This window comes from Silurus aristotelis (assembly GCF_946808225.1).
Source record: "Silurus aristotelis genome assembly, chromosome: 8".
NCBI lineage: Eukaryota > Metazoa > Chordata > Actinopteri > Siluriformes > Siluridae > Silurus > Silurus aristotelis.
In genome coordinates this window covers 24,965,432-24,991,002 of record NC_139581.1, presented here as the reverse complement: position 1 = coordinate 24,991,002, position 25,571 = coordinate 24,965,432, and the positions used below count along the sequence as shown (strand labels likewise).

At 39.4% G+C, this 25,571-nt stretch overlaps 1 protein-coding gene across 2 annotated transcripts; it reads left to right on the top strand.

The window, feature by feature from the left end:
* Window positions 1–10,729: 10,729 nt before the first annotated feature.
* On the top strand, window positions 10,730–22,929 carry p2rx8 (purinergic receptor P2X, ligand-gated ion channel, 8). Of its 2 annotated transcripts, none has more exons than XM_083548780.1 (12): window positions 10,730–11,228; window positions 11,530–11,680; window positions 12,525–12,596; window positions 14,034–14,109; window positions 14,192–14,288; window positions 14,588–14,668; window positions 15,753–15,894; window positions 19,178–19,314; window positions 19,536–19,629; window positions 19,729–19,794; window positions 20,095–20,180; window positions 21,439–22,929. In XM_083548780.1, the coding sequence occupies exons 1-12, from the start codon at window positions 11,059–11,061 to the stop codon at window positions 21,590–21,592; spliced, it is 1,326 nt and encodes a 441-aa protein (XP_083404906.1). In that variant the 5' UTR covers window positions 10,730–11,058; the 3' UTR covers window positions 21,593–22,929. The 2 variants fall into 2 exon arrangements, with proteins under 2 accessions (XP_083404906.1, XP_083404905.1); XM_083548779.1 differs by having other exon boundaries at window positions 20,095–20,207.
* Window positions 22,930–25,571: the final 2,642 nt, after the last annotated feature.

The following is a 25,571-nucleotide window of genomic DNA, read 5'->3' as shown; positions in this document are numbered from 1 at the left end:
ATGGGTCGAGGCTGGGTCTTCCAACATGACAATGACCCGCAGCACACAGCCAGGATAACCAAGGAGTGGCTCTGTTAAAAGCATATCAAGGTTCTGGCGTGGCCTAGCCAGTCTCCAGACCTAAACCTAATAGAGAATCTTTGGAGGGAGTTAAACTCTGTGTTTCTCAGTGACAGGCCAGAAACCAGATTGATCTAGAGACGATCTGTGTGGAGGAGTGGGCCAAAATCCCTCATGCAGTGTGTGCAAACCTGGTGAAAAACTACAGGAAACGTTTGACCTCTGTAATTGCAAAGGCTACTGTACCAAATATTAACACACACACATATATATATATATATATATATATATATATATATATATATATATATATATATATATATATATATATATATATATATACAGTACAGACCAAAAGTTTGTTGTTGCTGTTGAATTTCCGAAAGTCCACGATGAGCTCTTTAGTCTTCGAGGCATTGAGGGTCAGGTTGTTGGTGGCACACCATGCTGTCAGGCTTCGGATCTCTTCCCTGTAGGCCGATTCATCGTTGTTGTCGATCTGGCCGACCACAGTGGTGTCATACTTGATGAAGATGTTGGAGTTATACAGATCTAGATACAATTGTAGATAAAGAGGGAGTAGCGTAATGGGCTCAGAACACAGCCCTGTGGGATGCCAGTGTTCAGAATAAGGGTTGAGGATACCAGGTTGCCCAACATAACAGATTGAGGTCTGTTGGATGGGTCTGAAAATTACTTTCCTTTTCTCAGTTCACTAACCACATTATTTCTTTCAGTGCCAGAACCTTCATTTTCATTAACTGATAATGTAATGATGAATGTATTATTATTTTTTAATAAAAAAAAACTTTCTCCTTTTAATTAAAAAAATATTTTTTTTAGATTGTATTTGCAAGTGTATCCATTATAAAATCACTCTTCTGAAATCGTTGTTTTGTTAATTTTCTGACAATTAAAGTTAAGTTATGATCAGACAAACCTGTCTACTAATTATAAATGTAAATAACTTGCTTTGGTTTATTTGTAAATATTATAAATATCAGTGTATTACTAGTTCCGGTAATTCTTTTAGGGCTAGTTATCATTCATGCAACTTATATTTAGATGCAATACTTAAAATATAATTTCTCCTAATAGTCCTAATAGAGGTAGGTCTGTCTTTAAGTAGGAGAAAGTTACTGAGCATCCACTCTCTAATGTTCTCAAGGTTATATAGTCCTCAAAGTTATTAAGCTCCTGTCTTTCACCTTGAAACATACAATTGTGTCCTCAGCAGAACAATTAAATCTGACACCATGTTTATTATAATACTGCGTCTATTTTACGAGTTTGTAACCTGGTGTAGTAAATTCTTTGAGAACAATAGAAGTTAAATATTTGTGTTTGTGTTATATTTGTGTTAAAGAAGATTAATCTGTTCTTCAATCATTAGTACCTAACCACTTAGTTTCTAGGCATAAAGGCAAACAAGGTGGTAGCCTAGGGTGCAACCAGCAGGGGGGTTGTCTTGGGTTCCAGTAAGCACCCGCTGCTTCACTGCTGCCCCCACCCTTTACCCATTTTAATTATTTACCTTCATACCAGTTTTTTGGCTGAAGTTTAATATACAGAATATGTTTACATACTTGAATTCAGGCAATTTTGCATTGATTATTTAATGTGTCTAACCTTTTTTTATGGAAGTTTGCAAATGATTTGCATGGAGCATTGTAGTGGGAGGGCAGAGCCGTGGGAGGGGGGTGGCAAGAGAAATCTTGCCCAGGGTGCCAAAAAGGTTAGAAACGGCCCTGCAACTAGGGATGGGTAATACTAATCACTTTAATTTTAGCAATAGCCTCGGGGGAAGAGGGTATTTAAAAAAGAAACACACACAACAGAAGGTTCTTTTATTTTACTTTATTTTATTGCATTGCATTTTAATATTGCATTTGAGTTGTATCTTATTTCTTTTGTTCAATATTGATAATGTAACAGAAAATTGTAAATGTGAAACTGTTGTTTAATATACTTACCTGAGTAAAGAGACAGGATTGGCATAATGGTCTGTGTTCGGGAGAAGGGAGGAGAGAGGAAAAAAAAGATGGATGCTGTGAATTGAATGTTCGGTCAATTAGTTAATGAATTATGCTATAAAACTTTTGCATGTCGTCTGCAAGAGGACAGGAGGTTTTGAGGTAGAAAATAGCTCATTTGAACTTTACAGTCTTGTTATTTCATTTGCTTTAAACAAAACTGAGTGGGAGAGAAATACAGAAGAGGGTTTATCTCTGCTAGCCACAGTGCCTTGGGCCACCTGGGTGCTACGAGAATCAGAGACAAACTCTGTACTTTTACCCTGGCCAGGGTTGGGGTTATCAGGCAGAGTGGAGGAAATGTGTAGAGCAGTACGTTGGGCCATGGATGAGTCCCTGCCAAGGGGGGCATCCTCGTCCTGTAGCGAGAAGAACATAGGACAGTGGGCATTTTTGAGCAAGGCAAAAAGATCGACGGCCGCCCGGCCGAACCTCTTGCATAGCAGCCCCACTATCTTAGGGTGGAGGCACCACTCTCCGTAGAGTGGGTTCCCCCTCGACAAAAGGTCTGCGCCCCTGTTCAGAATGCCTGGGACGTGAGATGCCCGTAACCACAGAAAATAGACTGCTCCATACCAAGAGCATGAAACTTGGATGCCGCCGTCGTGCACCTGCGCATCACTGTAACATAGCGGCAAAGGTCGCGCAACGGGCTGAGATGAAGAGATACAGTGAGGAAAATAAGTATTTGAACACCCTGCTATTTTGCAAGTTCTCCCACTTAGAAATCATGGAGGGGTCTGAAATTGTCATCGTAGGTGCATGTCCACTGTGAGAGACATTATCTAAAAAACAATGTATGATTTTTTAACTATTTATTTGTATGATACAGCTGCAAATAAGTATTTGAACACCTGAGAAAGTCAAAGTGTAATATTTGGTACAGTAGCCTTTGTTTGCAATTACAGAGGTCAAACGTTTCCTGTAGTTTTTCACCAGGTTTGCACACACTGCACTCCTCCACACAAATCTTCCCTATATCAGTCAGGTTTCTGGCCTGACGCTGAGAAACACGGAGTTTGAGCTCCCTCCAAAGATTCTCTATTGGGTTTAGGTCTGGAGACTGGCTAGGCCACGCCAGAACCTTGATATGCTTTTTACAGAGCCACTCCTTGGTTATCCTGGCTGTGTGCTTCGGGTCATTGTCATGTTGGAAGACCCAGCCTTGACCCATCTTCAATGCTCTAACTGAGGGAAGGAGGTTGTTCCCCAAAATCTCGCAATACATGGCCCCGGTCATCCTCTCCTTAATACAGTGCATTCGCCCTGTCCCATGTGCAGAAAAACATCCCCAAAGCATGATGCTACCACCCCCATGCTTCACAGTAGGGATGGTGGAATTATGACCCAAAAGTTGTATTTTGGTCTCATCTGACCACATGACTTTCTCCCATGACTCCAGTGGATCATCCAAATGGTCATTGGCAAACTTAAAACGTGCCTGGACATGTGCTGCTTTAAGCAGGGGAACCTTCCGTGCCATGCATGATTTCAAACCATGACGTCTTAGTGTATTACCAACAGTAACCTTGGAAACGGTGGTCCCAGCTCTTTTCAGGTCATTGACCAGCTCCTCCCGTGTAGTTCTGGGCTGATTTCTCGCCCAGAAGGTGAGATCTTTCATGGAGCCCCAGTCCGAGGGAGATTGACAGTCATGTTTAGCTTCTTCCATTTTCTAATGATTGCTCCAACAGTGGACCTTTTTTCACCAAGCTGCTTGACAATTTCCCCGTAGTCCTTTCCAGCCTTGTGGCGGTGTACAATTTTGTCTCTAGTGTCTTTGGACAGCTCTTAGGTCTTGGCCATGTTAGTAGTTGGATTCTTACTGATTGTATGGGGTGGACAGGTGTCTTTATGCAGCTAACAACCTCAAACAGGTGCATCTAATTTAGGATAATAAATGTAGTGGAGGTGGACATTTTAAAGGCAGACTAACTAAGGGTCAGAATTCTAGCTGATAGACAGGCGTTCAAATACTTATTTGCAGCTGTATCATACAAATAAATAGTTAAAAAATCATACATTGTGATTTCTGGATTTTTTTTTTTAGATTATGTCTCTCACAGTGGACATGCACCTACGATGACAATTTCAGACCCCTCCATGATTTCTAAGTGGGAGAACTTGCAAAATAGCAGGGTGTTCAAATACTTATTTACCTCACTGTATATTAAGGTCTGCTGTTTTCAGCGGCACAAGCCCTACCTCTGCACACAGACAGAAAGTCCTTGGACTCAGTGCGAGCCCAAACGGAAAGACTGTAAATTTGTAACACAAGCCTTGGTAGGCGAAACGAAGGAATCTCAAGTGCGGAGGATAGATGCTTATATGGAAAGAAGCATCGCTCAGATCGATTGAGCTGAACCAATCATTCTGTTTTTTTGAACGTACAAGAGAGCCGTGTGATAGCATTATAAAACATGTGCTCAACATTCTGAGATTTTCTCAAATCTTTCCCCTGGACGACACGGGAAACAGTGAAGCCTGTGTGAAATAGAGATCGGCACTCACTGGCAGGGGGGCTGACCCTGCAAAAAGAAAGCCTTCTTCTTTTAAACAGGTAAACATGGAGGGCAGAACAGGTGTCTGGAGGGCTGGCCGCCCATGAACGCGGACCGAAAGCCACCTGTGGCCAAGGATCAGGCCGACCGTTTCCATTTAGGATCAAGAGGAGCAGGGATAGGAGGCTTCTTCTTACCGCGGCAGCAACAGGTGTGTTAGGCGGCCGCACAGAGGACGTCTGGCGAGGCATCGTCTTCCTTCTTCTTATCATCTCATCGCTGCTGCATTAACACAACGGCAATGCCAAAAGAGCCTGTCCAGGCTTAACTGGCGCTCCTGCGATGCAGGGCCTTACGGAGAACAAGGTCGTTAACTGAAACGATCTCCTTTCAGGGATCGGGTGATGGTGACCCTTTCTACAGTTGTCTGGCGATGAAAGGCTCGATAGGGTAGGGCTTGTCACCCATGCCAAGACTCGCCATATACTTAACCTCAAGACCAGCAAGACCGTGTTTCAAGGTCAAGCGGATCTCCCCAGCAATACTTTATGTGTTTTGCACATGCAGGGAGGACAGGAAAAAGCTGCTTTATAGAGCTGTTAGGAGGACCAATAAGCTCACCATCATACATGTCTCTCTTCTGATCCGAAGCATTCAGGAGAGTCGGCCATTCGATACTGAGGTGCACAGCAGCGCATTCACAAAGCTCCAGAAGTACCGATTGAGGCAGGGCAGAGGGAGCCTGAGGGGCCACATACGACAGGATGGGCTCCTTTTCATCCGAGCAGATGAGGAGATCTACCTCGCCCTCATCCCCTGAGCCGGTCAGTCCGTCGGGAAAATGGTGGTCAGCCGGTAATGAATCCTCGAACGAGGACGGGCACAGGTCAGCCCAGTTCGAGGAAGCGCCTTTTTCCCCCTCCGAGTCAGACAACTAAAAGTTGACCACTGCGAGGCGGCTACTTTGAACCTGCAAAGCAGGAGCTTTTTCAGGAGCGCTAAACAGTGGCTACAGATTTCGGAAAGGTCGATAGCTTCTTAAGCATATTTAGGACCCAGGCAGACAAGGCAGATGGAATCGGAATCCCTAGCAGCAATGAGCGACTGGGCAGCCTCGTGACAGGTTGTTCACCGGTGTAGCCAGCGCCGACTTAGAAAGCGCCATGAAAAAAGTTATGAAATAGGGGGGCAGCCTATAGAAAAATTATGTCTCTGGATAATGTCTCTGAATGTCTCTCTGAAATTATCCTGCTAATAACTTTTAGGTGCTTTGTCACATTTGTGGTATTGCCACAGTGGCATATTGATTGTTCGACAACTATAACATGCAACTTCATCATTGTTAACTGGAGTGAAATAACTCCAGATTAGGCGCAGCCATGCACTCGGGCGCTGAGTGCTTTGACCGAGTGAGTGAACGCTGTCATGATAAGCAGTGGTTCAGCAGCTAAAGATACAGTTCCCATTGACAGTCCGATTTAAGTATTGTAAATTTTTAAATATTCTAAATTAAAAACAAACGATACTTTTAATTGAGAATCGAGCCTTTGGATACAATGCCAGTATAAAAAATATCTATACTTTAGGATTGATCCACTCATCCCTACCTGTATTACTAATACTAATAACTGCTTTTGGAAGACAAGTTTTGTAGGCTAGGTTGTCAGGATCTCCAGGACACACTGTGCCGGTTTCGCGGCATGCACTTCCGGTTTCGTGGCGCGCACTTCCGGTTTCGCAGTGAGCACTTCTGGGTCGGCGGCCATCTTGCTGTTATATAAGGGCAATCAAGAGTTTAGCTCCTGGCCAGATTATTTTACCGGTTTCCTAGCCCCTGAGATTATTCTTGCCACCCTGCCTGCTCTGTATCTCTGTATCCTGATCCCTGTTCTTCTCTGCCTCCCTTACCTGGTTAGGACTTTGGACTGTTTTTGGTTTGTGTTTTATTCTGCCCTGTATTGCTCTGTTTGCTGGTTTTTGGTTTTTTTCGACTGTTTTGGTTTTGTCTTCCCTGTATTGCCCTGTTTGCCGGTGCCTTGACCCTTGACTGTTTTTGGATTGTGTTTTTGCCTTTGCCCCTTTGCTCTACCTTTTTATATTAAAACCTGTTTTCACCTTACTCCTGTGGCATCCTGCATTTGGGTCCTTACTCACCTAGCCCTGCACCCATGCTCTCTGACATAGGTAGGTTTTGTTGGCTACAGTTCCCAATACTTTGTAAAAGAATTAAAAGTAAATAAAAAAAATCTCACATTCTGATATATTAAATGGGCCATTTTTGGTTTGGAGAAATGGAGATGGGGCAATGAACAGTGAAGCATGCAGCAGCAAACAGAAATGGAGAATGTAAAAGGTCTTCTGAACGAAAAAATCATATACAAAGCGATGTCTAATGGTTCTGTCGACAAAATCTGTCCGCAAACACGTTGAGTTTAAAATATCACTTGATCGCGAAGCAATACAACTAATTCAGAGTGCTTTTCTCCCCCTTGCCAAACTTCGATCACACTAGATTTATAGCAGTGGAGACGGATGGAAAACTTCACAAGCAATAGACTCACTACAGTGATAGCTAAATGGGTGGCTACATATTCCAGCCTTCACTGAGCTATTACAGTTTCGCTCCAGAACAGCCCATTTGACTGCCTTGGCAAAATGCAAAAATGCAAAAACGGGCTATTTTAAGCATAGCTCAGCAAACACAGCCAAGATCGAACAGCAGCAACTTGCACATCTTCAAAGTAATAAGTCAATCACACAGGTTGTGTCAACTAAGTGGAACATCACCCTGGAAATGATAAAACGTCTTAAAAGAAACCAAGATCCATTGAGAGATGCACTGGCCTACATGCAAACAACATAAACATGCCAACAGAAGCTGAACTGGATAAACTTAAGAGGTTGTGCTGTGCTGGAACACTGCATGTAATTTATTGATACTCTCCTTTATTATGTGTGTTTCTCAATCAAAGTTAGGTTATGTCAAAATTAGGGAAGTGTTTGCATGGTGTCATTAAAAGTTGAAATACAGTAATCCCCCGGTGGTTAAGTTCCAAAACGCCCACGATAAACTAAAAACCGCAACAAATGGACGCCACCCCAAAAATGCTTGATAACTTTCTTTTGCTCAACTCAGATAAGACGGAAGTACTTTTATTAGGACCGAATGCAGCTAGAAGCAAACTTTCCGATTACATAGCATCTCTGGATGGTGTTTCTTTCTGGTTGTAACAATAGGTAACTCTCTAAAAGATCTCTATAAAAATGTTTTGATGTGCAGGAGAATAAAACACTAAATTACGTAAATGATTAGAATATAGTTTTCATTGATCAATACTTTTATTTGTGATACTTCAGTATATTCAAAAGTGACTGGTTTTGTACTTTTACTCAAGTACAAATGTAGACTAAACTTTTTGTACTTTTACTTGAATAATAAGTGAAAATCGGATTACCGTATTTTTTGGACTATAAGCCGCTACTTTTTCCCCACGTTTTGAACCCCGCGGCTTTAACAACGAAGCGGCTTATTTATGAATTTTTCCTGTGGTTTTTCCAGTTTCACAAACTTCAAGCCAAAAAACTGAACCCCATAACATTAGACCAATGAAATTTTCGAATGGAAACGAAAAACGCACCTCACCTGTGTTCTGAGCTGCACGGCTTCGGGAGAAAAAACTTTTTTTTTTAAACGCACGACGATGCCAAAAGAAAAACTCCCGAGAGAAATAGTTGTGAAAGGAAGGAGAAAGACAGTGAACAATGACTTACTTGGTCGGCTACTGTTTAGATACAAGTCGTTGTAACGCGTTGAGTCTGGGTCATGGGATAGCTCGACAGGTTTCCAAAACTCATGCTTTTTTATTTTTCTTGGCAACAGCGTTACGGGTTAGTCAAGAAAAATATCAGAAAATAATAAGGACATATTCCTCGGTCTTGCACACATGCAGTGATAGTGGAAAAATGCAGTGCCAGGCTATTCCCAAAATACCGCTATGCTCCTAAGGGAAGCGCAACATATTTCACCCGTTACACCGTGTAACAGACACTGTCTTTCATTAAAGCCTGTGTAGGGTCATTAGTTTCAGTGTAGACACCTGGGGCTTATTTATGTTCGAAATAAAAATATTTGTAAATTTCAGTGGGTGCTTATATATGTGCTTATATATGGGTGCGCTTTATAGTCCGGAAATTACGGTAGTATTTTTAGTCAACTGCTTATCATATTGTTGTAAGTTGTATATACAAGTAGACTCTGACTTACAATGGAGATGTGTTTCAATGACCCCATCGTAACTAAATATCGTAAGTTGGGACATGGCCTATCCTACACAGGAGCCAAAGAATGGTGATCATTAAGGGGTAGTATACTGCTATATTATATATAGCTATATTGTATATTGCAGTACATAATTTAGCAAAACAATTTACAGTACTGCACTCTATAAACATTATTGCCAAGTCTGAACAAACTGATGAAGACAACAAGGTTTGGGGCTGAAATATTGTGGTACTTGTAATGCCACAAAAAACTCAAAAACCATTAGACAATTAATTTTTTTTTTTATTGTTATTCAATGCTAAAACCTTTAACACAAGAAAGATGCTCGTTAACCTTCCGAAATCAGATAACAATATTAAAAACCAAGCACACAGTAATTTTACAATTCATAGTATAGTTTTTGTGAATGTCAATTTTTCAACACAGCACACATTGTAGTTAGCACCTGATACACACTGTGAGATATTGTTGGCTGCTTCATGGATCATTTTGCTTTTTGTGTTGAATGTTTTAGCTTTGGATGGCAATTTGACATAATTTCATGCATAACTTTTTTATACAGCAGGTAAAATAAGAATTGAACATGTCACCATTTTTCTCAGGAAATATATTTCTAAAGGTTCTACTGACATGAAATTTTCACCACATGTTGCTAACAACCCATGTAGTCCACACTGCAAAAGAAATCAAACCATAGATGCTAATAAACTTATGTTATGTTATGTGTAATAATGTGAAATGACACCTTGAAAAAGTATTAAACACAAGAAGAAAGGGAAGTGCAAAAAAAGCATGGAAAGCCAAGACACCCGCTGACATCAATAATTAATTAGAAAGCAATCCTGCGTCTTGTCAGTGCAAATTAATATGAGCTGGTTCAGTCCCAACTGATGGCCTGTATAAAGGTGTCTCATTACCAAAGTGTCACACAAGAAACAAGCAAAGAGCTCTTGCAAGACCTTCACAAGACCTTGTTGCGAAACATACTGATGGCATTGGAAATAAAAGGGTTACTAATCTTCTGAATACTGCAGTGAGCACTGTTGGGGCCATAATCCAGAAGTAGAAAGAACGTCATTTTACCATAAACCGGCCATAACCAAGTGCTCCTCACAAGAGTTATGACAGAGGAGTGAAAATAATTTAAAATGTGTGTATGTGTGTAAAAGCTGTGTGTGTATATATATATATATATATATATATATATATATATATATATATATATATATATATATATATATATATATATATATATATATATATATATACAAATAATAATAAATGGCATTGCACATCAGCCCAAAAACACCATAACACCAGTGAAGTTTTGAGGTGAGAACATCATGGTTTGGGGCTGTTTATCCACATATGGTACTGGCAAACTTTATATAATTGAAGGAAGGATGAATGGAAAAATTTACTGAGTCATTCTTGATAAAAAAGTCTCCTGGCATCTACCAGGATAATAAAAAAGGGTGGACATTTCAGCAAGACACTGATCCCAAACATACAATCAAGGAAACTCTCATTTGGTTTCAGAGACAGAGAAGATTAGAGTTCATAGTAGAGGCCCATGGAATTAAAATTAGAATTAAATTAGAATTAAAGACGATGTTTGTGTAGAAGAATAGGTCTAAATCATACCTAAAAAATGCATGCTAATAATTTTTGGCATCTTGAAGCTGCCATTACCATGTTATTTCACATTATTATACATAACTTAATTTATGGACATCTATGGTTTGATTTCTTTGCATGTTTGAATTACATGGGTCGTTACCAATCTGGTGACAATTTTATGTCAATAGAACCCTTATTAACTGATAAATAATGTTGGCGTGTTCAATACTTTTTGTGTGTGTGTGAGAGAGAGAGAGAGAGAGAGAGAGAGGGAGAGAGAAAGAGAGATAGTTTGTGTGTGTGTGTGTGTGTGTGTGTGTGTGAGAAAGAGAGATAGTGTGTGTGTGTGTGTGTGTGTGTGTGTGTGTGTGTGTGTGTGTGTGAGAAAGAGAGATAGTGTGTGTGAGTGTGTGTGTGTGTGAGAGAGAGAGAAAGAGAGATAGTGTGTGTGTGTGTGTGTGTGAGAGAGAAAGAGAGGTGTGTGTGTGTGTGTGTGTGTGTGTGCGCCCGCGCGCGCGCGCGCGCGTGTCTGTGAGTGTGCGCGCGCGTCTCATCAGCCCCTATGAGCTTGTTCAGCGCGCGCTCACGCACAGAAATGGCACCGCTGGACTTGAAAGGTGTTTTCCTCTCCGCGTTTGATTACAAGACCGAGAAATACGTCATCGCCAAAAACAAGAAAGTCGGCGTCCTCTATCGACTCCTGCAGCTCTCAGTCATCGGTTACATCATCGGGTAAGGAAATGAGCGCTTTTATTGAGAAGAAAGCTTACATTTCAGCAGTCTGCGCGTGCCAGAGGTTTCCTCTTGCTTTCTAACATCATGTCCTTCATCAAGCAACGTATCAGGGTCGACTTCTCCCAGCTTCCTATATAACATGATCTCAAGACAAGTTAGTCATGACGTCAGAATGCAGAATGGGGGTGTTTAGGAAAACAAAGCACTTCCTTATTTGGGAAGTGGACTGAACTTGGACATAAGGTGTGTGTGTATGTGTGTGTGGTTATTGGAGTTGCTTCATGTGATTACTGTCCAGGTGGGTGTTTGTGATTAAGAAAGGCTATCAGGAGACTGAAGAATCGCTGCAGAGTTCGGTCATCACTAAAGTTAAAGGGGTTGTCTACACAAACACATCGGGCTCTGGACCCATGCTTTGGGGGCCAGAAGATTATGTCATCCCTCAACAGGTGAGACTTTGTGTGTGTGTGTGTGTGTGTGTGTGTGTGTTTGTTAAGGTGCTTGGTTCAAATACCTTTTGTCCTGCACACATTTGTGGTAGAGCAGGACAAACACCTAACATGGTTCAGGACAACAACAAACAAAGTTGTGGTATAGTGTAATATAATATAATAGTGGTGGATGAAGTACACAAACCATGTAGTTACGTTAAAGTAGAGATACACTAGATAAAATATTAAAGTAAAAATGCTTCCTTTAAACTTTTTTAAGTATTTGCCTTCAAATCTACTTAAGTATCAAAAGTACTATGATTTTATTATGGCTATAATGTTCCTGTTATTATTATCGTCACAAGACGCTTTGCTTAATCAACTCAGTTCATGTGAAAAGACTCTGTTACTCTCAGCACATTGATCTTTTAATAGAATGATATTATTGAGTCAAAAACGGATTGATATCTCTAACAATTATCATGAGCACAAAACCTTCGTTTTAGCGAATTAAAAAAGATCACGCAAATCAGGCCATGGGTGTTGTGGTGAGTTCGAGTCAGGAATTTCTTCCATTCTTTTTTCCTCTCTAAATGTTCTGCTTGCTGTTGAACTGATGTTCAGAACAGAGCGTGCTCTCAATCCTGATTGGTGACTTGCTGCGTGTTTGACCCCTTTTTATCCGCTCATAAAAGAGATTTGATTTTAAAATGTAGTAAAATGAAAGTCTCCCCAAATGGAAATACCTCAGTAAATTACAGATACACAAAAAAAGATACTTCAGTACAGTAACAATTACGTTTACTTTTTTACTGTCCACTACTGATAATAACTTTTTTTATCCCAATGTTTATTTCTTCAGGGTGAAGCAGTGCTGTTCATAACCACAAATTTTATCACAACCCCAAACCAGAAATTAGGATACTGTGCTGAGGTAAGGCACAAACAAAACTCACTGACCTACCAAAGCTTTCAGTTTTAAAATAGAATTATGGCTTATTGACATACACAATGGGATGCCTGACTTTCCCAGCCATTTGAGGTTCTTTCATGTCCTTCTGAACAAAAAGCGACCTTCGTGAAAATATGGTTTACGTGTTGAAGTGAGTGGAAGATCCTGAGTGGCCTTGTTTTAGAGCTCTGACCTCAATCTAATTGAACACTTTGGGATAACTGACTGAACCCAAGGCCTCCTCACATCACTTACATCAGTAGCTGACTTTAATGCGATTGTGGCTGAATGAGCACTAATCTCCACAAGCACTCATAATTTAGTGGAGGTTATTATATCAGTGACTCAATGTGGAATGGGATGTTCAAAAGCACATACAGTGGAACCTCGGAGCTCGCATGGGTTAGGGACCAAGACCGGTCGCGACCTTTTGATACACCCCTTCCAACCCAGTAAAAACGGGAAATCGATTTAAATGAGTAAATAACACTATTTCACTCCATAACACTTAATTATTAGACAATTTTAATGAGATAAACCTTGATTATAAATGTTAAAACTAGCCTTTTGAGCAGCTCACGGTTGCTCATGAGCTGATCTGATTGAAAGTCGCCGGTCGGAATGAAAGTCGCGAGCGCTGAGGCCGCGAGCGCTGAGGCCGCGAGCTCCGAGGTTCCACTGTACTAATCTTATGGTCAGGTGTCCGCACACGTTTGTCCTTATAGTGTATATGTTGGGAGGTGGTAGCTTAGTGGTTAAGGCATTGGACTTTGGATCTGAAGGTTATGAGTTCAAATCCCAGCCACATATTGGCCAATAATCAAGGCCCTTAACCCCATAGCTGCTCACTTGTATGAAGGAGATAAAATGTAAGTCTCGCTTGATAAGGGCATCTGCCAAATGCTGTAAAAGAATTAAGTCTAACTGGCCCTTGTGAGTATAGAGAATGTTGTTGCTGGTGTAAGGTTTAATGTTTAGTAGCAGTTGCTTTGGTGTTAGTATCAATTATACATAAAGTGTGCGTTTTGTTTTTTTTGTTTTTCTCATTTCCCCTAACTTTTAATCTACTTAATTCCTCTTAGACACATTATTTTTTGGCTGTCACCTCCTGCCTAGGACCAAATAAATTACCCTGTATATGGAAGACCATCTTAAATAACTCACCATGCTTTGTTTTTACTCAAGCAAAACCCAAGAAGCCAATTGGTAGTAGCTGCTCCGACAACAGCCTTTTACATTTCCTCATATGGTCACAGTCAGGCTTTTATTCAATCATAGTGTTTATTAGGTCATGCAAACACCCTATAAATATAAACCCTATCAGCTATAAACCCTTTCGCTCTAGGCTTCGGAGATGATGACACATCAGTTCATGTATATTTTTAATCAATCGAGCGCACTGGTTTTTTCTTTTCATAGAGTGTTAAGGTGCTTGATGGTCGTTGCCATGGGAATGAAGACTGCACAAAAGGAGACACCGTAATAGCAGGCCATGGTGCGTACTACTCCGGAGTTTCAAATAAATCCGTTCATTAATGATGAGCACGAAACATTCTGACTGTGTTTGCTCCCATCAGGGATTAAAACAGGACGCTGTTTAAAGAAAGACACAAACTCGACAGGTACCTGTGAAATATACGGCTGGTGCCCCATTGAACGAAGCGGCCGACCAGAGTAAGAATAAATGATCTCAAACCTGTAGCAGCGTTTCACAGGCTCAGAGAACAAACCACTGATTATTAATGAATGACATTGCTGTCTTATTAAAAGTGCCATATTTATTTGTACCTGATACATGAGGAAAAGCAGAGAGTCCTTGAAATTTGAGGTCATTAGTATTTTCCAAATAATAATAAGCCAAACCTTTATTTGATATTTTTGATAAGTTTATCTTTATATAATTGTACATCAAGATGATGATTTTTGTGCTTGTTGTTGAACATTTTGCTTTAAGAAGTTTTGTGTTTTTGTAGTGTGCCTTTATTGGGAAAAGCTGAGAACTTCACCATATACATAAAGAACTTCATCAGATTCCCCAAGTTTGACTTCTCAAAGTGAGTAATTTTCTTTTATAAACTTTAAACATTAGTAATTATATAAATTATAGAATATATGATGCATTGCCAGAAGAAATCTCAAGTGACACCTTGGACTAAAACAGAAGCCATAGACGTCAATTTAAATGTCTGACTATGTGTGTACAAGGCAGTGTGTCCTCGTTTTACTTCTTTTTAGCAAACATTTGCATTTTCTAAGACCAGATAGTGCTACTACTTTGAATAAAGACCCCTAGAAGTTGTGCTGGATGAGTGTATTGAAATATAACTCAACTGAATAGTATTACATATTAGAGTTCGACCGATAGTGTTTGGAATGTACTTGTCGATTCTTGTCGATAAACCCTAACCCTAACCCTAACCCGATTCTTGTCGATAACCCTAACCCTAACTTGATTCTTCTCGATAACCCTAACCCTAACCCTATCAATTGATAGTTTTTAAAATGAATACTGTATAAAAAAACAACAACATTATTTTTGGCAATTATTACAAACATAAAAAAAACACTGCAGTATCATGAAAATGTGCTAAATGAAAGAAATATTAATATAATCAATATATTTACAAATATTAAGGAATATAAAAGACATGCATTCAAACTGAAACAAAAAGTAACACCACAAACAAATAAAAACAATTACAGTTCGAAAAAACAAGAAACTTCGAACAAACAGCAACTGACGGTGCAGTGATTTACCTTTAGAGGCCGCTCTCGCACCGTATAACGCAACCCAGAAAAACTAAACTAAAATAAACTAAAAACTCGGTATGGATTTTTGCCGATAGCTGATAGTTCCAGCAGTCAACTATCAGTGCAAAAACGATGGATCAGTGTACCTCTGTTACATATTGGTCCAATCATCTGATGGTTAAGTTTTTTTTTATAATGTAACGATTATGTGATGGCTCACCGATCAGTTCTAATACATTATTACATAATTATTAGAGTCTATTACCCATTTTCTCCTTTAATAGAGCTACATGTTTTGCATTTTATTATCATTTTGTGACACATTGTTAGTCTGTTTATTTTAAAATGAATTTTATTTTTAAATGAATTTTAAAACTCTTTCCTCAGATCAAATGTTTTGGAAACGGCAGATGACACGTATCTGAAGAAATGTTCATACGATAAGCTTGCTCACGCTTACTGCCCCATATTCCAGCTCGGCGATATTATTCAGAGGACTGGACATGATTTTAAAGATGTGGCCATCCTGGTAAGTATTCGAACTGATTCTAAAACTTTAAAGGCTTATAATTATTGATCATTTTATACACTGCAGCGTTAGAAGGAAAAAATCCTTCTAAGACATCATCTTGGAGAAATTAAAATACACAAAATTGCGATATTTGTGACTTATAGTCCCCTTTAACTATTATAGTAACCTCCATTCTTCTGGGAAGGATTTCCACTAGGTTTTGGAGTATGTCTGTAGGGATTTGTGCAAGATGTTTAATGGGGTTGAGGTCAGAGCTTACTGTGCAGGACACTTGTGTTCTATTACAAGCTTGACAAATCATTTCTTGTAGGAACTCACTTTGTGCACCGGGGCATTATCATCCTGGAATTTAATTACAATTTCAGTGAAAGATAATTGTAATGCGTAAGCATGCAAAGGCATTTTATATAAATTTGTGCTTCTAACTTGGTGACAACATTTTGTAGAAGAACCACGTATTAGTGTGATGGCAACATACATCATCTTTACAGAGAAAGGTGCATATAGTGTATCTTTAAAACTTTATCCTAAAATCTTTATTCTAATTATGGATCTGTTATGTACCTTACTTTATCCATGTTTCCAGGTGAGAGCTATATGGTTATTTTGTTCCATCAACAAAATAAGTAAGATATAAAGAGAGTAGTTAAGATGTTTCACTTTTGATTGAAAGGTTATGAGTTCAAATCCCAGCCCCTCCAAACTGGCACTGCAGGTCTCTTAAATGCCCTCATCCCTCAACTGGGTTAAATAATAATGAGTGTCTGTCAAATGCTTCAAATGTAAATGCAGAAATATTCAAAAGGCAGGCAGGAAGATCAACACAACTCTAGTTCACTTAGAAACCAATAGAAATTGGGGCCATCAGTTTGTGCCATTTGCTGCATTCAAGTTAAAGATTTATGTTCAGCCTTCATGTATACGTGCCACACTTTCTCTATCTCAGGTTACAGCTCTTACTAAAAGCACAAAGCATTTTCGGCATTTGACACAAACCCCCTATCCATACCGACAGCAGTGCTTTGAAGCATCTATCAATAAATACACCTTGAGACTTAGCAGGAGTAAGCCCTGCCCACAGTTCACACCCTCAGGGAGACTAGTTTTGATTAGCCAACTTATTAGCATAGATAAACGGATCGCTGATTAATTGATTAATTTAATTTTAAGGTTTTGACGAATAATCGACACCAATAGTTAATTGTTGGAACTATCGACTATTGGCAAAAATCCATACTGATAGTTTTTCCGGCTTACGGTCCGCTGTCATAAAGAGAGCGACCTCAAGAGGCAAATCACTAGCACCACTTGCTGTTTTGTTACTACACGGCAGCACGCTGCACAGAGAGCGCTATGGTATATTTATTACAAATAATTTTTTAATGATATAATTAGATTTATTAATATATATTTATTATTATATTTATTTTCTTTAGCACATTTAATAAACATTTAATCAACGATTAAAGTTCAATACAATTTGACATGGATTGTTTATTTTTTTAATCCAGTATCCGTTTTAAATTATCGCTTGATTTATCGGTTATCGGCAAGTACGATCCAAACTAGCTATCAGTATCTGTAAAATCTAACATTGACCTCTAATCAACAATATCAGAATTTAGATCTACCCTAGTCAAAAAGTCTGAATCTTAACTTACCAGTAGAGAATAAAATTAAGATATGACAACATAAAGCACACAAGTGTGATGATAAGACACAAGTTACTTACAGTGGGGCAAATAAATATTTGATACACTGCCGATTTTTTTTTTCGCACTTACAAAGAACAGAGAGATATGTTATTTTTATCATAGGTACACCTCAACTGTGAGAGAGGGAATCTAAAAAAAATCCAGAAAAATCACATTGTTGCCTCTTCCGGCTTCTCACATTAGGGGTCGAAACAGCGGATCATCTGTATTCGTGATCTGCATGTTCGATTTGGCATGTTTTTACGCTGGATGCCCTTTCTAACACAACCCTCCCTATTTATCCGGGCTTGGGATCGGCACTAGGAGTGCACTGGCTTGTGCAATCCTAACGGCTGGGGTCGGTTTCCTGACCGGGAATCGAACCCAGGCCGCGGCGGTGAGAGCACCGAATCCTAACCACTAGACCACCAGGGAACCTACAAAAATCACATTGTATGATTTTTAAATAATTTATTTCCATTTTATTGCATGAAATAAGTATTTGATACAATAATAAAAAAAATAAAACTTAATATTTGGTACAGAGATCTTTGTTTACAATTACAGAGGTCAGATTTTTCCTGTAGTTCTTGACTAGGTTCGCAGACACTGCAGCAGGGATTTCGGACCACTCCTCATACAGGTCTTCTCCAGATCTTTTAGGTTTTGTGGCTGTTGCTGGGCCACACAGAGTTTCAGCTCCCTTTATAGATTTTTTATTGGGTTCAGGTCTGGAGACTGGCTAGGCTACTCCAGGACCTTGAAATGCTTCTTACGGAGCCACTCCTTAGTTGCCCTGGCTGTGGGTTTGGGGTCATTGTCATGCTGGAAGACCCAGCCATGACAATGGGGGGGGGGTATCTAGGATAAAGGGGGGGGTATCTAGGATAAAGGGGGGGGTATCTAGGATAAAGGGGGGGGAGGGTATCTAGGATAAGGCATTAGGGACCCCCAATAACAAGTAAAAATACATTTAGGGGGGTCTCCAAGATTATTTTAGTACTGCAACCAAGACAGGAAGGCCACTATGGTCTGTTCTAGGTGGAAAAGTTACACATGTATTCTTTCCCTGACATCGCCTAATAACTTTGCCATCATTTTGATGTTTTAACTAATAAAAAAGGTCCTTAAACACTTTCACAATGTTTTGTTTTACAGTGTAAATAGCTGAATCTGACAGAAAGATCCCCACCACCACCACCACCCCAAAAACTGGGGACCCCCCATAAGACTTGACTCATTTTGAGCACTGGCTACCAACCTTCTCTCTTTTGTTAGCTGATGATCGACGAAGGCCTACATAGACTTAACACAGAGTCTTTAGTAGCAAACTACTCAAATATTTGATCGGATAAAAAAATACACAAAGAATGAATAATAATCTTTGTGCTTTTAGTCTTTTCGCTAGCTTGCTCATTAAAAAAATCTATCAAAAGAGATCGTTTGAGTTTGACACTTGTATTAAAGGCTTTCTTGTGACTTGCTACCAGATATTTGGACACATGACTAGCTCTGTGTAAATTAGCGAGGCATTTTTTAAACATACTTCAAAGCTGTATGACGACAGTAGCCTCCTCTTTATGTAGGGAGGAGCAATAGGAATCCTGATAGAGTGGAACTGTGACCTGGATAAAGGCTTCTCAGCGTGCCACCCGAGCTACAGTTTCACTCGCCTGGATGTGAATGCGACTGCTAATGCAATCTCATCGGGGTACAACTTCAGGTAAACATTCTGCACCATGCTACGCTATGAGAAGTGTTTATTAATGTTAGACTGACATCATGTTAGTCATGAGGTAAAAATCCCAGCACTGCCAATGGGACTATTATTGACACAAATGTAAGTTGCTTAGAATACGGGCATCTACCAAATGCTGGAAAAACCTGACCTTGTGAGAAGTCTCCTGTAACAGATTTGCCGCTTGTTAACAACTTTCTCTTTAGATATGCACACTATTTCAAAAATGATGACGGAGAGGCCCACAGGACGCTTTATAAGGTCTATGGGATTCGCTTTAATATCATGGTTCATGGCAAGGTATGCAGCAGAAATTCTTACCAGTTCTTATCTTTGTGCCAGTCTCAGGTATTTGTACTTAACGCAGTTCAGTTTTAACGCTCTGTCTTTTTTTCCCAGGCTGGAAAATTTAATATAATTCCAACAATCATAAACATAGGCTCGGGCCTTGCTTTAATGGGGGCCGTAAGTATTCCAATCTAAAACATCCGATAAGTTGTATAGCCTGTTCTCTGATAGTTTGTCTAATAGAGTTTGCTCTCAATTTATATATTTATTTTCAAGACTCTGTATCTCTAAACGCAGAGGAATTTAAATAAAATTCTTTAAAAGGTACCTGACAATCTTAGCAGCGAAGCGTCTATGCTAGTGCTGTATACGAATCCCACACTGTGTTCAGATTGTGCTTAGACTCACTTAGAAGTCACTTAAGGTAAAAGCATCTGGTTAATGTCATGTGAGGTTTCTTGTTTCTATCTCCCACAGGGGGCGTTTTTCTGTGACATGGTTCTCCTTTACATGATGAAGAAAAGCACCCTGTACAGAGAGAGGAAATTTGAAGCGGATCATAAGTATGCAACGCAAACACCAACCCCAAAGTAATTCTGCATCTATGTGTAAAAGTAACACATACAGCAGGGGTTCTCAAAACCCCTTCAGCCCAAATTTATTGGGAAATAAAATTTACGCTCAGCATAAACAGAAACAAGCTATTTAAATATACATTTTATTCTTAAACACTTAATATTTGGGCTAATTCTTGAAGACATACTTTCTTTAATTTATGAATGTTCCACAGACATTTTAGGTCTAAGGTGAAATTTTTCCATTGAAATGAAGAAAACCAGTACATAATTATTATATTAACATGCTGGTGGATTGTGATTTCCATCGTTGTAAAAATCTACGTTGATTCCTGATGACCTAACTTATATAGCCAATAGAACACTGTATGTTCTTTGTACTACAGTTCTGTTGAAGTCTTGATGGGTCAGAAGGTGTTGAATAATGTTCTACAGCAGCACTTTGACCGACAGTAATCACATGTTAACAATAATGTGCTGGTTCATATATTATTGTTTCTATAGTAACAGGTCACTTATGGGGACGGCCCACATGATTTTAAGGCTAATAATAATTGGATTATTATTAAAATTAAAATAATCCTTGATATGATATTAAGGTTTTTGATGTTATTTCTTTTATTGTCCATATGTTGTAATAGCAAGTTCCCCACTATAAAAAAGTATGCAGAATTTTGTAATCTGAATCAGGAGCGCTGTGCATTCCTTCTGCTGTTTCTATTACAGTATCTCACAAAAGTTAGTATCTCTTCTAAGAAACAATATTATATAGAAATAAAACTTATATATATATATATATATATATATATATATATATATATTAGTCAGTGTGCAGTTTGTATAGCAGTACAGATTTACTGTCATTAAAAAATAACTCAACAGCCATTAATGTCAAAATAACTGGCAACAAAAGTTTCAGTGGTCAGTATTAGAACATTTTAGCTGCTCTAATACAAGATACACAAATGTGTATGGTCCTGACAAGCACAAAACAACTGATAAATAGGACATGTGGCTTTGAACGGTTACATGACGTACAGGTTTTATCACTTAGGGTGTACTCACTTTTGTTGCCAGCTATTTTGACAATAACGGCTGTATGTTATTTTTAGAGGACAGTAAATTTGTACTGCTATACAAGCTGCACATTGACGATGGTGTTTATTCCTGACTTCTTTGAGGTGCGTTTGATCTGTCTTGTGAAAACACTGATCTACACTGTGTGTTCTATACTTTTTTCTCCCAGGAATGGAAATAACAACAGAGAGAGTACAGACAAGTCAGAGGAGGCTATGAAACAGCCTTCAGAGCTGGAGCAACTCACAGACTCAACATCTGACCAACACATACCAGGAATAACAGATTTACCCAAAGGACAAATGGACAAGTCATGTGACTGACAAATCGTATTTCCTATGGTACATAAACTGACTTAAAGACAATAGCCATAAAAACCTGAAGCAATACAGAATGCATTTTTATGCACTGAACACCACGGCTCTTTGTGTCTTTAAAGTGACCTGAAGGACCTTTGTGATCACTATGCAGAGCCAAAAGCCATGCAGTACTTGAAGACGGAAGCAATAACACCTTGTGTAATTTCATTTGACCTTTGGTGTTTATTCCAGTTACTACAGATGATTAATCAGCAGTTATTTATTCCTGCATCAACACTTTCAAATGCACTGCGATAGAATGCCTTTAACAAATGTATCTAGATTTGGTCACATGCAAAATCTCTACTGTTAGTCAAAACTACCAAACCTGTAGTGTTTCCTCCTAGAAATATAAAGCAAGCCAGCCATATTTTTGTAACTGCTGCTCATGCTGCATAACACACTTCGAGGACTGCCTTAACCACCTTCTTACAAAAAAGAAAAAAAGTACAGCCAAGTTTGTTTCCGAGACTCCCAGCAATAAATGGCAGTGGCAGATTGGGTATAATGTGTATTCTGATTCTGATCGGTAGGAGAATGCGAAGGATGAACCCACTAGGAGGGACAAAAAGAGGAAGGCCAAGGAGGAGGTTTATGGATGTGGTGAGGGAAGACATGCAGGTGGTTGGGTTGAAAGAGGCAGATGTAGAGGACAGAGTAGTATAGAGACGGATGATCCGCTGTGGAGACCCCTAATGGGAGAAGCCAAAAAAAATGAAGTATATTCAAATTCTGATTTTAGTATCTGTTACAGCAGGTACAAAAATTTAGCAAGAACAGGTGAGATTTTCCTCCTAAAGCTGTTCAAGAAATGAATCACATATATGGTCCTTTCCTTGTTATAGCCTAGGAACTGCTTCAGCATTGGACATATCTGAATCAGAATACATCATTGGGGCCCAATTGGGAAATTGTTGGGTTGCATTTAATTACAGTAAAATTAAAGATTAAAGTAAAATAAAATAAGAAATTTTAAATAGAATATACATATTAACTTAGAATATATACTTAAAATATAAGTCATCTCATCAAGACATTTCTGCCTGGTGCTTCTCACAGATTGTTTTTCTCAATAAACCCTAAATATGGCTGTGTGGAGAAAATTACAGGAAGCCAACTCTTTGTTAAATACTTAAATAATCCCATTTGGCACCAACAATCCACTATCAGCGATCGCATTTTCACCATTTTGATGTGAACAGTATCTTTTAAACTGTATCACAACCATTTTACACATTATACTCCTTCCACAATCATTAGCTGACTGGTAATTGCATGAATAAACAGGGTTTCCTAATAAATCAGCTTGATAATGTGAATATTTACATATAAAAGCATGGTAATCTGTTTCAGGCGATTCACACGTTTCTACGAGTCCAAGCTGTGAGGATCGTTCTTACCTTGTGGGTCACAAAAACCGCCACCCGCAACCTAAGATTCAGTATGAAATCATCTTTTTAATGCAACAGACCTGTGCTTTAGTGTGCGCAAGAAAGATTGAATTCTTAACCTTCCAAACACCGTTGATTTGCTTATTGGTTTGTAAATTATGTGGAGTGTGAAAAATAAATTATGAAACAAAAAATATTTCTGATTCAGACTCTGAGCAAGGGCCTTGACCTTTATCTGCTCCAGGGGCAATACATCTTGCCTGACCCTATACTCTGACACCAGTTTCCTAACAAGCTGGGATGTGAGAAGAAGGAATTTTACAGATTTTTACTGGTTGGAGGTGGTACCTTAGTGGTTACAGCTTTGGATCTGAAGGTTGTCAGTTCAAATCTCAGCCACACCAAGCTGCCATGTCTGAACTGCTCAGCTGTATGAATGAAGTAAATGTAAGTTGCTTCGTTTAAGAGGGTTTAGCAAATGTAAATGATTGAGTAAGCAGGTGCGATCATTTCCAGACAGAAGAATTCCTCCAGCATCCCACCTGACTGTTTGAATACTTTGAAAGGTTTCCACTCCGGTCCAATGTTCACCACAGCAGGATACAAACATGTGCAACGACACGGCTTTTAAATGCAAGTCAACCTTTATTTTGGTTAGAGGGGAATGTTTGTGCAACACATTATTCCTGAAAAACATGGGCATCTGGAATGACAGATATAAGTTACAGTTGCACACTGCTACCATTCATGCGACATTTTGTTCTTTGGTAGAACAAGATGAAACACTGTTGGCATGAGTCCTAAACTTCAAAAAGAAAGAAAGAAAGAAAAAAATTAAAGAAAAAAAACTGTCAGTATGTACTGTTGAGAGTACATGTGCTCAATAAGATAAAGAATTTTCTAAAGCACTCCATAGAAGGTTTCTAGGGCACTAGATGTTCAGCAGCGTAGGTTCACCCACCTAGACTAAAGATTCAGCAGCAAATATTCAAATTTATATTCAAATAGGTTTAATGCCTGAGGCGGCACATGCAGCGTTCTTCCTATCAGTAGTTTTACGCAGTTTGGTCCCCCGCTCGTGAACAGTGTGCCAGGTCTTTGTAGTGTGCACTTGTGCCAGCGCGTTTCCTATTTATATCCCCAGACAGTCACATATACACACAGTCCACATCCCAGTGTAGGCACTTTACATAGAAACAGGAACTTTTAGAACGAGCAACCTGACTTGGTGCCCTGGAGCTGTAACAACACGTGAAACAAGGATTGTGTCGAATCCCGATCTTCGAATTTTGGAATTGACAACCAAATGTATTAATTAACTTCAAAACGTATCCATGAACGTATGTTGCATTGGGGGGGGGGGGGGGGGGTGTTAAAGCAGAGCGTGGATTACCACTGAATTCTACCCTTCAATCACTGTAACGTAATCTACAGATGGAATTAAAATAGCAGCTTCTTGGGGAGGAGAGAAAAATATGACAAAGTGGCAGAAACCATCTATTCACAATTAACCAACAGGTCTGGACCGTGTAACCGCAATCTGTATGCTTTAAGTCACAAAACTCTGTGCCATTCAGCTTGCGCCACTGAGCTGCTGTTGGCAAATATATGAGAGAGAGAGAGAGAGAGAGAGAGAGAGAGAGAGAGAGAGAGAGAGAGAGAGAGAGAGAGAGAGAGAGAGAGAGAGAGAGAGAGAGAGAGAGAGAGAGAGAGAGAGAGAGAGAGAGAGAGAGAGAGAGAGAACGAATGAGACAAACCTTTGAAAAGTTGCACTGCAAATAATAAAGCCAATTCAATAAATAAGCTAGCTGTGAAGCAAATGATTTTGGTCTGAATGCAAAACTGACAACTGTTACAGCTATACACAGTTAAGTTGATAAACACAAAACCACAATCCTCATTTTAGAAAGTTGTTTTCTTTGAAAAGAAAAAGAAAGGAAAAAAGGGGGGAAAAAACTAAATAAAACAAAAAAAACCCATTAAAACAGCTTAAAAGATAATTAGACATCTCCGCTATGCCCGTTATCAAAGACAGTCCGAGGAACAAATACTTAAGGCTCTTAAGGGGGTAACCGGCGAGGCGAGCATACTGCATGTCGTTCATATCAACTTCAAACTGCCCAATGTTTGCTCCATCAGTTACACCAAAGCCTGTCGCAGGGTAAAAATACCTGCACTCGGCTACCAGATGGCCTGCTCTCATACGTACACAATCGCGTCACTAAGGGAAAAAAAAACAACACGAGCAGACTGTTATGTGCACGAAGTGGGAAGATGACATGTAAGGAGGCACCAGTAGACCTGAGAAAGGGAGGCACTCGGCATACAAGACTATTCCCAAAAGCAGCGGGCACCGTTTCCCAGTAACCGATTATGGGACTTTACGTTATGTCACTACAACCTGATGTAGTCCCCCCCCAAATATGAATTAACTTTATTCGTTCTGAAAATCATGTTTTCTGGTTGTATTCTTCAGGCTTAAAATCAAATGGCACCTGAGTTGAGACTGCTCCAGATTCATCCACAAAGATCAAAACTTGCTTACATTTATG

Coding starts and splice junctions, on each gene's coding strand:
- p2rx8 (XM_083548779.1), top strand. CDS start 11,059: ATGAGCTTGTTCAGCGCGCGCTCACGCACAGAAATGGCACCGCTGGAC. Junction 14,669..15,752: donor CCCAAGTTTGACTTCTCAAA/GTGAGTAATTTT, acceptor CTCTTTCCTCAG/ATCAAATGTTTTGGAAACGG. Junction 15,895..19,177: donor TTAAAGATGTGGCCATCCTG/GTAAGTATTCGA, acceptor CTCTTTATGTAG/GGAGGAGCAATAGGAATCCT.